Consider the following 14,615-nt stretch of genomic DNA (forward strand, 5'->3'; position numbering starts at 1 on the left):
CGGCAAATGGCTTAAAAAGATGCTTTAGCCATAGATTTTGTAATCATTTGTTAAATGATTGTGTTTCTTACTCTCTGCCATATCATGATATTAGATGCATATGATTTTTCTATGTATGTGAAATTTTATGTTAGATATATTATGCTGCACCAAATTCCATCGCACCCTACGGTTCCAGATTTGTAGGTACCTCGTGTAGGGTCAGGAGTTCTTGTTAAGAACACCGAGGAAGCTTATGCTCCATGGTTGAGTGGAAAAGCACCTCGACCGTGTTCTCGTCCTAGAGTGAAGAAGTCTAAGTACGATCAGTGGTGACAATTGACTATTAAACTATGTTACGTTATTATTCTATTTTGTGAAAGACCTTATGGTCACTAGGCTTTGTGATATTTTCCTCATTTGAGATGAGTTATGTAATCTTGGAGATTTATGAAATTCACTTCATGTATCATTTTATTTGGAATGAATTTAAGGAATTTTATTTTCATATCTGCCTTTGTTATTACACCAATTGATGATTTTTCCCTTTCTCAAAGCACTGGTGTCATGGAGCCCATGGCTTCTTACACATAAAACAAAGGTTTTTCTTCCTTAGCTGTTTACTAAAGTCATCATCCAGCTGTTTTTGAGGGTTTCTTGGGCTGAATGTTCTCCTTGTTATCATGCTTCTTATCTTTATCATGTTAGAAGTTCTTGGACGAGAGTTTGTTCTTTGGGGCAATAAGCTCCATACTTCTAGTCTTCCTCATAACCTTTTGCAAGCTCTGTGGATCAAATGCCTTAACCCATCCCTTAATTGGCTCCATCAGTCCTTCACTAAAAAGGACCACAAACCACCTCTCCGTGATACTAAGAACCATCACCAAAAGTCTCTGAAACTTTGAGAAGTATGTGTCAAAGGAGCCATATTGTTTCAGCTGTGCATACTCTCCAAAGTGCAATTCAAGGTCTTTCTTATCAAATTTATCAGTAATTTTGTTTGTAAACTCATTGTATGTGGTGATTAGGTTGTCACCAAGCCATGGTACCACTACTCAAGGGCTATCCCATCCAAATGCAAAGTGGTAAATTTGATTGCCACATCCTCTGACATGGGTCCTAGTGCAAATAGTTGTTTAACTTATGAACCCGCACTCTAGTTGTACATTTGTCACTGCCATCAAAATGAGCCAAAGTTACCTTGCCCAAAGCCTGCTAAAAAATTCTCTGAATTGTTGGTCGTCTGTTCTCAACACTACCTCCTCTTTTCTAGGTACGTATTCAGTGATAAATTGTTCAATATCTCATCAGGTAATGTTGCATACTCCGCACTGGCCCTGACCTCATCAGCCAAAGGTAGTTGTACCTCTAGAGCAATCTGTATCTCCTTGCTACGTGTGAATGTGGCCAAAGCAGTCTAGGAACAGACCCTGACACTGCTGCAGCAGTACGTCTCTCAATATTGTTTTGCTGGTTAGATGAACATGTTTCACCATTCTGCACTTTAGTCACCTCAGGTATACCTTGGTTCATCTTAGCAAGCATTTGTGAAATCATATCCAACATGGTATCAATTTTTCTCTCCACTCTAGTACTAGGACTAACTGAACCAACTCGTCCCTTACCTTTGTCTTCCACAACTCTAGGTGGGCTATACATTGTGGATTCTAAAGAACTGTCACTGTTACTAACCAACCCCACCTGTAATCTCTCATCTATTGCAAAAGGATTTTCAAATGGATTATGTGGTTTTGACTTGTTTTATTCACAAATGTAATATCCCAATTCCCTCTCACTCATAGGAACAGTTGCAGATGCACAATAGGATTAAGATGCACAAGCTGACAAGAAAACCAACTCTGATAATACTGTAATGATCACCCTTGATTTTTTTTTCAAAACTTGCCCAATGAAATCAACAAGATAAAATGCATTTCTTGGTTAACCAATGTCATAAAGTCTGGTAAAGATATTCACTGAGCTTTAAATAAAGTCTGGTAAAGATATTCACTGAGCTTTAACTATTGTTACAAATTTTCTGACAAGATAACATGCTAAAACGATATTACATTACATCCCAGCAATATACAAATGAAAATCCAATACAAATACCTTACCAAAAGGATGAAGTTCATCTGTTGCAAATCTAATACTGAACCAATATGCTCTGCCACAGTCCACACAGTATAAATGAGCTTGACTAATAGAAAGAGAAGACCAACGAGCGACTGTAATATAACCCGTTAACCAGCATGTGGAGATAGAAGTTTGCTTACACTTAGTACTCAATGAATATAAGGGCTCAATCAACTTTAGGGAATTTAGGTGCTTTAGCAACTTCAAAAGCATGTAAGGACCCCTCAAATGATAGAGGAAAAAGCCAAAGGGCATTGAACTCAATCAATATACAGATCACATAAGAAAAACTAAAATCTGGAATTTAGTCTTCAAGTCTTTTGTGATCCTCTCACCCAATTTTTCATTCTAATAATTGTAATTTTGTAACATTCATGGTTTTCATATTATCGACCTTCCCATCTTGTGTTCCATCCTTTGTACCTGTGCTTTTATCAATCCTTTTTCCTCTAAACTGACTTCTTGATTTGTGCTGGCTATTATCTGCCATCAATTTGTTTGTCCTTGCCTACGGCTCTATGTTCCACCGAGTTTCAGGGACGCAGACAGCAGGGGACAGTGGGACGTGTTTCCAGTATGGGGGTTAACTTTTGGACCATCTTTTAGGGGACAGCAGGGGGACAACTGTTTAAAAAAATGGGGAATTTTTAAAAATATCGAGAAATTTCAGATATGCATTATAATAACATTGATAAAGCATTCATCATAGACATTGTAGAAGATTAATACATAGCATTAGACTTGAAATAGAGATTTCACATGAGAATCAACAAATAAATTAACAAAACCCAAATGCTTGCATTGTCAATGTGCATTATTATATTAGAATTATAACAAAAATGCCCAAAGGCTCCAAGTATCAACTATGAAATCCCATAAACTGTAAACAATAAACATAGAAGTCCATAATAAGCTGGCCATAATAATTAAATCATAGAACTAAGAAAATATATGGCTGTCCTTAATTAACACATGGTAGGTTTAAGAGTCTAAATCAAAATCAGAACTCGAGTTTGAGTCACTACTCCTTCTCTTGCTGCTCTTCTCCTCCTTTGCAAATCTGAAAATGAATGTCTTTTCCTTTTTTTATTGGTTATTTTACGCTTTAATTAGGTTTTGGCATTGTTTAATCTGGTTTAGGGGTCCTTGTGGGCCCAGCCAGCACTTTTTCAAATTGAAAAATATGTTTTTATTATCCTGATGTCCAAAAGTGGCTAGGGACATAGGGGACGGCCCAAAAGTCCCTCGTTCGTCCCATGGACTTCTAACCATCCCCTATGTCCTAGAAACGTTCCCCAAACTTTCCTCAGTTTGGGGACAGGCAGGGTACTTCTAAAAGCTTTCCTTCCATCCTGATACCATCCCCGATACAGGAATGAGGGTACTGATGTGACTTAATCACACATCACCCAATTCCAAATGGGGACCCCCTACATTTTTGGTTCACTTGGTCTTTTGGTTGTGCTATTTTGAGTTGTTTAGCGACAGTCTCTTCAATCTCCCCAGGTTTGCAAGTGTTTTGGCAAATTTTGATCATGTTTGCAAGTGTTTTGAGCGAACATGACTAAGTCTGGAGCTTGTTTTAAATATTTTAGGGTTTTTGCCCTTCACACTTAGATTTGAGGTCAGCATCTTAGGGTTTTGGAAAATTTGAACGTAGCAATGAAGTCAGAATCCTTCAAGGAAGCTACCAGTAATATATGAACAAATTCTGAGCAATTACTATTTTTACTAAGTTTCACTGCATCCTGGATTGGCATAATTTAGTGTTTACACAAACATACTATTTTTAGCAGTTTCTATTTTTAGTTAGTGTCAACCTGTCCCAATTTGCCCTAACTTGATGTTTGGAAGTATTTACTATTTTTAGTAAGTCTAATTTTGGCAGGTCTATCTCAGGCAATGAGATGGACATTGATGGTAGAGCATTCTTGAAAATCTAAGTTCCAAATCCAGAATAGTGAAAAAGCAGGTAGATGATCAGAAAAATGGCTAACTCTGGAATTCTTTCCTGAACTGGAAAAAAGCATAAAATCTATCTTAAGGCAAGAAAGTGTTCCTTTAATGAGAAATCTTCCTCAATCCAAAAATGGCATCCAAGTCCAAATGATGAAGGTAAATTGCACAAGGCAAGAAAGAATTTCCTAATTTCCCCAAATTCCTTCACACCCCTCAAGGAGCGCTCTAGAAGAAGGATGGGCACCAAAATGGTATCAAGGAGGAATTTCCTCCTAAGGCAAATTTCCTTCACCTCCTTGAAAACGCGCCCAAGGATAGGGGTAGAGCGCATATCATGTGTCAAGGAGGAATTTCAAGCTTCACCTCAAAATTCTCCACCTTGGTCAAATGGCGCCCAAGCATGAAGTGGAGGGCTAAATGCACAAGAGGAAAGAATTTCTAAGTTTCTCCAAAATCCTCCATCAAGGGTCAAATGCACTCAAGAGGGGTGGATGGGCGCTAAAGTGAGGGCATGGAGGAATTTCCTCCCAAGACCAAAATTTCTCCATCACAAGAGAAATCTCCAAGTTAGAACATGGGTGCTAGAAACATGATGAGGAATTCCTCAATTCCTTTATCCTCCACACAAGAAATGCGCTCATGGTCAGGAGACAGTGCCAAAATGCAATTAAAGAGGAATTTTCCTCCACATGAAAATTTCCTTCCTCCTCTAATAACTACGCTCAAGATCAAGGATAGAACATGGAAAACATGATAAGGGGAAAATTTCAAAAATTCAGAAAATTCCTTTCTCAATGTGGAAATGCACCCAAGGAGAAGAAATTCAAGGCACAGGGAAAATTGGCTAAGTGAGAGGATTTTCTCTCCAAAACTCTAGACGGGATAAAATTCCTCAAACATGGAAAAATGGTCAGTTGATGGAAAAATCTCCCTTCAAGACAAGATGTGAATGAGAACACAAAAATTTTCCTTTGGGATAAAAATCTCTCTAGAAAGATTTTCTCTAACCTAGAATTCCAGACATACAGGATTCCTTCAAAAGTCGACAAAATTGTTAAAATTCCTCCAGAAAGGAAAATCTTTCAAAGTATCTTTATGCGCCCGGAATGGAAAGATTCTTGCAGTGAATGAGTTGACAACATGCAAAGGGAATATTCTATATTTATGACAACTCAAAAATTTATATTCCGAATTTATGACAGGCCCAAAGGTAGAAGCATTGATGTTGCACGCTTCAACCAAAGGAGAGCAAATAGAAGAGACGCCTGACTCCATTGAAGTACTTGTAGAAGATGATCAAGATGCACAGCCAAGTGAAAGTGAAGAGATGTTTGCGAGTTTCAGGGATTTTGTCCTGAAAAGTGTTAAGCAAGAAGTTGAATTGGGTAAAGGCACCTAACCTATGTTCGAGACTTATTGTAACCCAATTGGCGCAAAATCCATAATGCCTTCCACTTAGAATTCTCATGTGGAATGTGTAAGATTGCCATTCAACAAGTATCCAAACTGGTTCCACAAGCTCCAGCAATGAAGAACATCGTAGAAATTAAGAATGTTGGAAGTCCTTCTGTGGAGACATTGCCCAAACTTGAACACACAAGAATGGAAAGTTCCCAAGAAGGAAGTAAGAAAGAAGTTGCTCAGCCATCCGAAGATCAAGCAATTGACCAAGTGTGGACACTACGATTTGACGAATCTAAGTCAAAGAAAGGAAATGGAGTCGGTCTTGAACTGATTAGTCCAACTGGAGAAGCCTACTTGGCTGCACACAAGCTATAGTTTCCCTGCACCAATAATGTTGTTCAATATGAATCCTTGGTCCATGGACTACTACTTGCTATCTAGAAAGGTGCTAAGATCCTGCATCTATCCGGGGATTCTGAAATTGTTATTAGGCAAGGAAGTTGTATGCCTGCCATGATAGAAGATTAAGCTGCTACCATAACAAAGTGTGGGACCTCATTGAAAGCTTTGATGCATTCAACATTAAAAAAATTTACCGATCAAGAACCAAACAACGAATGCATTAGCACAGGCAGCCAGTTCACTGGAACCACTCGCCATGGAAGGTTTAAAGAAATTCACTGTGGAGTTGACTTCAGTTTCCTTTGTACCTAACAATATTACAAATTTCCAAGTATTTAAGGACGACAAACACATTTTGGACTTTCTCACAAATTCAGATGCGTTTGCCACTTAGATCATAGATGAAGAGGAACTGGAGTGTTTACTCCCTAAGCTGTCAGTTTAGAATATAGAGAAAATAGAACAGAAGTACACAAATATTATTCGTAAAGTAATTCACAAAACATAAACAGAATCCACAATATGGCCAGAATGACATCTCTTTATTGCATCAGGGAAAATGGATGTACAATAATCACCATTGTCAGGGTTCCCTTACAACATAACATAAATACTACCTCGTGGTTGGCGAAGCTACCAATCGTCACTAACTCCAACTAACTCCTATGGGAACATTACCCAACCATTAACTAAACAAAACAAGTTTTATTCTATGTCGACGAATTACCGCCAACATCAGCGCCACCAAAAACAAGTCGTCTTCCAAACGATGAAACAAAATGGGGTTTATCAAGCTAAAATCTACTAAGGACAAGGAGGGTGAGAAGACATCCCTGGAGTGGTGGAGGATGTTGGGACTTGCTGACGAAGGTGCCGAAGCTGCTTGGTACGGAGCCGTAGGTCACGCTCGGCAACAAGCTAGCGCTCGCGGGCTGTCTTCACCATATACACTGCCTCCATTAGGTGTTTGTCTTTCTGCTTCGCTTGCCCCATGAATACTACCACAATTTCCTCCAATTCCTTCAAATTTGCGCTCTTCTTAGCCACAAGGGTCTTCTGGTGCGCCACCGCCTCCTCTAGTTCAGCTCGTAGTTCCTTCTCAACAACTACAAGCTCTGCTCGTCAGTCCAACTCCTTCTGGATGAGTGCCACCTCTAACTTGGCAGCTTCCTGTTTTGCCTAGGCTCTACTAGAAGTTCAGGATTAGCCCACAGCCGCTCCAAATTGGCTGAAGGAAAGAATGGCAAAGGAGCCAAAAGAAGAGATAGATCCTATGCAAGAATTGGAAGAACTTCTAAATAGGATAGATTGGCCAGCCGAGAAGATGTTGGCAAGGAAGTTCTCCAAGATCACAAGGGATTGTTAGAAATTGAACCAAAATACAAATAATAGAGCAATGAACAAAAACTTAAACACAAAAAACAACAGAAGCACAAAACTTATCCTAGGAAAACCCTCCACTTGAGGGTGAAAAACCCAGCCCACAAAAGATAATGCCTTTATTGAGATCTCTAAAACAAATACAAAATTATTGATGGCTTCAATAGACAATCGATAAGCCTGAGACACTTCCTTTATAGATTCAACTCCTTGACTATAGAATCAGAATAATAACAGCCTCTCAAGACTCACAATACTGAATACATAAGATACGAAGCTCACAACAAGCACGACAATCACACATGCCTCACAATATTCTCGAAAAAAACCATCTATCTCAGCACACATATATATTACGATCAACACTAGGTCATTTCTCACGGGAGGTGAAAGAACCACAGTTACAAAGACTCCTCGTATTTCCAATGAACCGACCATTACTCTCCAAGTCGTTACAAAGCTTAACGTTGACACATACAAAACTTGTCTAACACCATAAAAAAACGGATGAACATGAATCGACATCATCCAGCTATGACCCAGTCACTCAATAATCACAATTCAGCTCAAGACGTATTCAATCCTATGTCATGCTGACTCAGCAGTGAGAACAGTAGGAAGGAATACGAAGGAAGAAGCTCCCGAACATCACCACAAATAAATGCATTGACTACGAAGAGAATGGTCCCAGCTCTCAATAGAAATAGCTCGAGCATCAAAGATAGAAAGGCTCATATAAAATAAATAAACTCTCTCGCAGCTACAAAAACTTCAATAGGGATGAGTCAGGATCTAGGACATTACACCTAGTTGTGCCCAGAGTCGACAAGGATAGGAATGAAATCACACCCGATGAATATGAGATCACATAGGTCAACTTAGGGTGTGCTTCCAAGGCACAGGTGGTGGAAGACTTTGATGAATCTTCATTAGCACTCAAGGAGAAAATGAAAAGAATGGAACAGAAGAATAAGAGATTAAAGAGCAAAAACAAAGCCTTGTGCGAATATCTGCGGCACTTGAAGCATCCACTCAAAGAAGAAGATCCATCCTTTGTTCCTCCCCCTTCTCTTCCCAAGGAATCCATTGATGGTATTGAAGAAATGAGGACAAGAGCTAGGTGTTCTGAGGAATGGGTAGCGGATGTCTTTGCTTCAGCTAGTAAATTTATTGAAGATTTGGCTAACTTCCACTGCACAATTCTTTCTTTCCTAAACAGACTTGAGACTGCGGACAGTTCATGGGAGGATACGCATATCTATCAAGACTTGACAATTTCGCACCTAAAGGCATTGATGGGAATTCCTAGGCAGACTTTGATTAATGGGAAGGTCGTCAAGGAGAATGAAATTTTACAACTTCCCTCAATGGATTTATGCAGTCTACACTAGGAAAGAATTTTTTGAAAGGTTCAACAAAGAGTCAGCATCATCAAAAGAATCAGTCAAGAAGGTTCAAGAAGAAATCCATAAAATAGCTAAAGCATTGTTTGCAAGAAGGTTGACTGATGAAGAACTGACAGTTGACCATCCGAAGGACGGGTTGCACGAATTTTTCTTCGTGGAATCCTTCTCAAAGGAACATTTGGAAAATGTTTCCTTGTTCTCCAACACAATGTGCAGGACTCAAGAAGCAGCATCAAGATGGGAGAAGTTTTTCTCTAAGTGTGAAGAGGACATTTCATTTCTGGAATTCAAACTAGAGATTGTGCCAAGTGTCTCCATTAGGGAGTTGGAAGCCGTCATAGCCAAGTTTGCCGCATTCACCATAAATGAACAGGATAATGGTCATCAAATTTTGGAAAAGAATCTATTGATTGCATGAGGGCATGATGGCACATTTATTGCTAGTGGACATTTTGACTGATTGGTGGCTTATTAAATGCATGACGACCGTCATATTTAACGAGATAGTGTCTCATTAATGTATGTTGGACGATTTTAAATGTAATGGGGCATTTACTGCATCATGGACGCCTTTTTGGGAGCATGGAGCAATGAATAGGTAGTGGGCATGATTCCACATTAATGGTTATTCCCATTACTTGGCATCATATTCGGGAATCTTTGGTCAAACCCTAATTAGGGTTTTGCATGTTTAATCTCAGCCATTGATTGGATGTAATCTAGATCGTCCATTTCCTTTTTGGAGGCCAATAAAAAGGGGTTCACCCCTTCATTTGTAACAAAGGGAGAATTGTATGAGATTGTTGCAATAAGTTTTTGAGATAATAATAGTGATACATTGGCTTTTGGTGTTCACTTGAGTTATTTTAAAACTTCCATGGTTTCATCTTCCTCACTTAGTTTAGATTTGCTTCAAGTATTTAGATGAATGAGATAGATTGCATTGTTTTGTGGTGAGATCATACACTCATACCTTTTGCGGATAAATGATTTCTATCTGTCGTGTAAGGTTGGATTGAGCTTTTGCATGTGCATTCTTTACTTAGATTATTGGATGAACATTGTTCTTTGATGGTGTTTGTTGATGGTTTAAAATCTTATAAGCACAACCTCTAAAGATTGCACCTCCTTTATGTAGTTGTCTGATAGTGACAAAGTAAAGTGTGGTCGATCTCGCCTAAGCTTTGTTGTCTGTTAAGTTCTTAGATTTAGACTAGACTTTCTAAACCCTTTCCTACTTTACTTTCTGCATTATCTTATTGGAAAGTCCCAAAAAAAAGTTATCAATTGCTAAATCATTTGCGAGAATCTCCTTGAAGTCACAAATTTGTCTAGTCTTCTTCAAGTGTGCGCAAGTCCCCTTGGATTACCAGCAACATTAACCAAACGAGTCTATATCCATCATAAAGTTGCTAGTACGCATTTGGAACCTTGGAATCACTTTATGATCTACCTGCAATCTTAGCATACACAAGAATTTGATCAAGAGAGGATAAAGTGACCGTTGGAACTTTATTCTATGTTGGTGTGGTCACAAAACACCCGTCAACAGGTACTAACACAGGGGACGCATCCCTATGGAACAAAGCTATGGCTTGTTCCATTGCATTCTTTGTTGGCTCCAACCTATCTTTTGCTTGCCATCGTATTTATCTTTTTTGCTCTCTCCATTTCTATATGTTGTTGGTAGTAATCAATGCATCCTACCAAACTAGAAAGACCCTATGTGTCTTACTCAAGTAAGCTTGATTCTTAAATATGATGAATTTAACAGAATGTATAATTCAATGGCTGACCGCTGACATATAATGTCCAAATTGACTAATGCTTCTTAAGCCCATAATTGCCAAGTAATTGTAGATAGGTGGACAAGGTTGAAAAGTTTGCAACAATGATTACAATATATTTCATAACTAGAAGATCAAAATGTTAAATACTACTCTTGTTGACTTGGGAAGATAAACACCAAAATGCAATAATGAACCTTGATATTTGCTATTAAAACAAACAGCAACACATAAGGAAGAAAAGTATCCAAATTCTCACAGTAAATTAATAAATGGAATTAAGCATGGACCCCTAGCCAATAAATTTACCCTTAATGTAGTTTGTCTTATAGGAGCACATGATCATTTACACAATAACTCAATCTGCTTGTTTGAATTATAGGTCCTTATATTCTGGACTTAGCAGAAAATTAAGCACATGTATTAACGAAACATTTAATCTAAATGTACAAGATAATTTTAAGATCCCAATGGCTGGTTTATCTAGAAATATGACATAAACAATCAAATATTACCTGGCTGTATGGACCAATACAGCTAGGTGCCCAACATGAGATACTCTGAACATGTAGCACCTTTTTTGTCTTGTCTTTCGCTGCCAAAACTTCAATAAATGCCTTTCCTATGTCACCTTCTACCAAAGGAATCTCTATTGTAGATCGTGAAGGAACACCATGAGGACAATTTTCTTCAGTTATATATCTCAAATAAGTATCATTTGCCAATGCAAATTGATTCATATCAGAAAGATAAAGATGAATGTAGAGAACATCATCCCATCCAAGCTGATCTACTTTAAGTCTACATTGAACACTTTTCAAAACAAGGGCCAAATGAATATCCATCCCTGAGATCAGCAAAAGAGTTATCATATCATATTTATCTCACATTAAAAGGTAAGTGTAGGAGCTAATTATAAATAGTTAAATTACTAATGTAAAGGTCTGTAGGTTGGATGTCTCCTCAGTTAATCATGATAATAAAAGAAGAGAAAGAGATATGAATTAGGAATGAGATTTGGAATTATAAGCTTCAATCATGTCACGACAAAAGTAATTTTGTGAGAGAAAATGATTAACACACCTTCCATAGATTTGGGAGTACTTTGCACCCAACATCCAATGCTAAGAATTTCATTTGTAGTCTTTGACACAATCAAATTCCACTTGCATTGAGCATCAAGGTCTACGGGAAACGCTTCTAACCAATTATCAGATTTATAATCACTTGGTATATCATTTCCTTCAACTTCAATAATCCAATCCATCTCTGATCTATTCAGAGGAGTTTTTTCATCACCTATTACAGGATCTAGATTTCCTGTTTTGGTTTCCAAATAAAATGCTGAAGGATGAAGAATCCCAACAGGAGCAATACAATCTGACGAATGAAGCACAATTTGGAAATTTTCAATAATAATTCTGGCATTCTGCAAGGGTGCAAATGTTAAAGGAATTCCTCAAGTCAGTCATTTTTTTTGTCTACATATAAATAAGATACATGAAACATTATCAACATAATTTGCAAAGTGAAGCACTGAATAAAAATATTTTTTTCACTTCTAAGGAATTTGTCATTATATAGGAAAAATCGCAGTCGGGAATGCCCATTATGATAATAATTGTTGGTAATTAATGCTATCAAAATTACAGAGCCTGTATATCCACTGTAATTTATAAGCAATAATCAGAGTATAGACAAGAGAGAAGGATATGAACCAAAAACCAATAGGAAACTAAGTCCAAAGAGCTGCACTACTTTAAATGGAAGAGGAGCTGGGATCATCATTCTTGCATTCCAAACCAAGGATATTTTTCTAAAGAAGCTTGTTCTTGAATCAGCCACCAATCTCTTAGCCAAAACAACTTCCCTTGCATAACAAGGGAGGTTAAAGAGCTCTTTGCTTGTGTAGCTAGTTATTTCATGGCCAAAACCAGTAATCCAAAATATGAAATCAAAGGCAGAATCTTTTACTTTCCAATGGAATCAATTTAAGAATTTATTCTTCCTTGGTCCACACTATAATACAACAAATATATGATAGGAAACTCATTGAACATCACATGTAAAACAGTTGAAATTTATACATTAAAGCCATTATAACCATTGATTACACATATATTTAAAATAGAAAAACTGGTGGGACGGGAGCTTTGTTTGCAACTTGGCTCTGCAAGCGCACGCATGGCAGTCTGCTAAGGGGTCACCCCCCTTGTTGTGGAGGAGGTGTCAACCCTCCTCCACCGTGGTAAGGCTTTTCTAGCCTTTGATTTTTTTATCTTTACAGTTATTTCTGTTTATCCTTGTTTGTTTGGTTGGTGAGTGCGTTTGCAGGAGAAGTCATTCCAAGCACAAGCGACTGTACCCGAGCCATTAATGGCCTCGGATCCTGGAGGGGAAGCGATTAAACCTGATAAGGGAGATGCATCGGGCACGGAGCAAGTTATCGCTGCAAGTAAAACTATCAGAGACGCCCTCGTCCACCCCTTGCCGGTGATCCCTGAAAATGCTAGGTTTGTTTCTATCGACCCCATGAAGGTAGGAGAGAATGGAGAGCGCAACCTGCAGCAGGTAAGGGATCTAACCTCCCCTTAAACTCTCTCTCCATTGTACCTAATGAATCTATGGTGAATGAATTAGGTTTAGAAAAGAACAGACTAAAAAATGTGGCAATCTTCTTTGCTACGGTTGATATTGATAAGTGCTCGGCTAGAAAATTTCTCGATGATTGGTTCAGGAATGTTTGGAGTATAAAATTAGGGTTTCATATCTCTTTCTGTAGGCTCATACAAAAGGGTTTGTTTGTTATTTTTTTCAAAGAACACAAAGCTCAAGCGGAGATAGTGAAAAAACAATACTGGACCGTTGGTCTGTGCACCTTTTGTGCCCTAAGTTGGACACCGGAGGCCATAAACGATGAAATCTTGGCACTTTCGTGCCCTATGTGGATGATAATCAAGGATGTGCCTCCTTTATTATGGAGATTCATCCCTCAACTGATCGAACCAATTGGCAAAGTGGTTCGATTAGACAAATCAACTAGTCTAATCCCGCATCTTGACGCGAGGGTTTTGGTTTCCATTAATCCGGGAACGGATATACCAAGTTTTCTCATCATTAATTTGGGGGATGGCATAATCTCCTACGCCATTGAAATTCTTGGTGGTATAAATGCTTGTTTCTTATGTAGAAAAGAAGGACATGTTCAGAAGAATTGCCCTATATTAACCCATAAAATTGGCTTAAACAAAACTAAAAAGGGGAACAGAGTGCCCCCATTTCGACCAATATTAGAATTGAATTGACCAACTCGAACAAAATTGATGCTGCTAATAACAAGCTGAATACGGGTGCGGTGGAGAATGTAAAATATCCGCCCACCTTGGATAGGAATGTAAATTTTGGTAATTTTAGGGCGGATCCCCCGCCACATTCCCCAATTGTTGTTGCATTAGAGAAAATGGAAGAAGGATATAGTCGTAATACGACAAGAAAAAACCCTAAAAAAAGAAGACGAAAGAACTCCCAACAGTTACCCTAGATTCATATTAGCGGTAGTGATTTGGAGAAGGATAAGCAATTATCTCCCCATAAAAAGATAGAGACCATCAATACCTCACCTATGGAGGATGATTCACAAGAGAAACCGTCGGAGGGGAGATTCTCTGGAATTAAGATGATTAATCATGGGACTAGTTCTTGTGAGATGAATCTCGGGGGGTCTGAACGAATCGGCAGGGAATTGGATAAGGATAGTCCCCTTTCCCTCGACAAAGAGATCCCGAAGGCTGTGATCTCTCGAAAGGATTCGGCTGATATGGACTTTTACTTTGAAAATCTAGCATCCGGTGACCTCAATGGAGAGGGAAATGGAACTCTACTTGCACAAAATCCTACCAACTCGACTCAGACCACTCATTCTAAGGCTCTTGTGGAGATAGCAGATGACTGCAAGATCGAACTTATTGTTGCTGATCCAATTGATGGTGAGAAGGGCATTTGTGATCTACCCAAGAATGATAGGCCTACCTTAATTAGTAATGCTAGAGATCTCCAATCTGAGACTGTGGGGAATCCCTGCCAGACAGATCTCACCAAGGAAGGAGATTATGAAGATGAATCTCCAAGTGAAGAAGAGATGGAGAATGAGGACAATGAAATG

At 38.6% G+C, this 14,615-nt stretch overlaps 1 protein-coding gene across 7 annotated transcripts in view; it reads right to left on the bottom strand.

Moving 5' to 3' along the window:
• LOC131078932 (diphthine--ammonia ligase) overlaps positions 1 to 14,615 on the bottom strand; it is a 211,421-nt gene that overhangs the window by 78,628 nt on the left and 118,178 nt on the right. For 6 of the 7 annotated variants that reach the window (XM_058016782.2, XM_058016783.2, XM_058016792.2 and 3 more), the window contains 2 exons: positions 11,537 to 11,882; positions 10,969 to 11,300 (listed from right to left, as the gene is read on the bottom strand). In XM_058016782.2, the coding sequence (XP_057872765.2) occupies positions 10,969 to 11,300; positions 11,537 to 11,882 (678 nt within the window). The remainder of the gene's footprint in view (positions 1 to 10,968; positions 11,301 to 11,536; positions 11,883 to 14,615) is intronic. The other variant, XM_058016786.2, reaches the window with a different exon arrangement.

Source organism: Cryptomeria japonica, chromosome 8, assembly GCF_030272615.1.
Source record: "Cryptomeria japonica chromosome 8, Sugi_1.0, whole genome shotgun sequence".
Taxonomy (NCBI): Eukaryota; Viridiplantae; Streptophyta; class Pinopsida; order Cupressales; family Cupressaceae; genus Cryptomeria; species Cryptomeria japonica.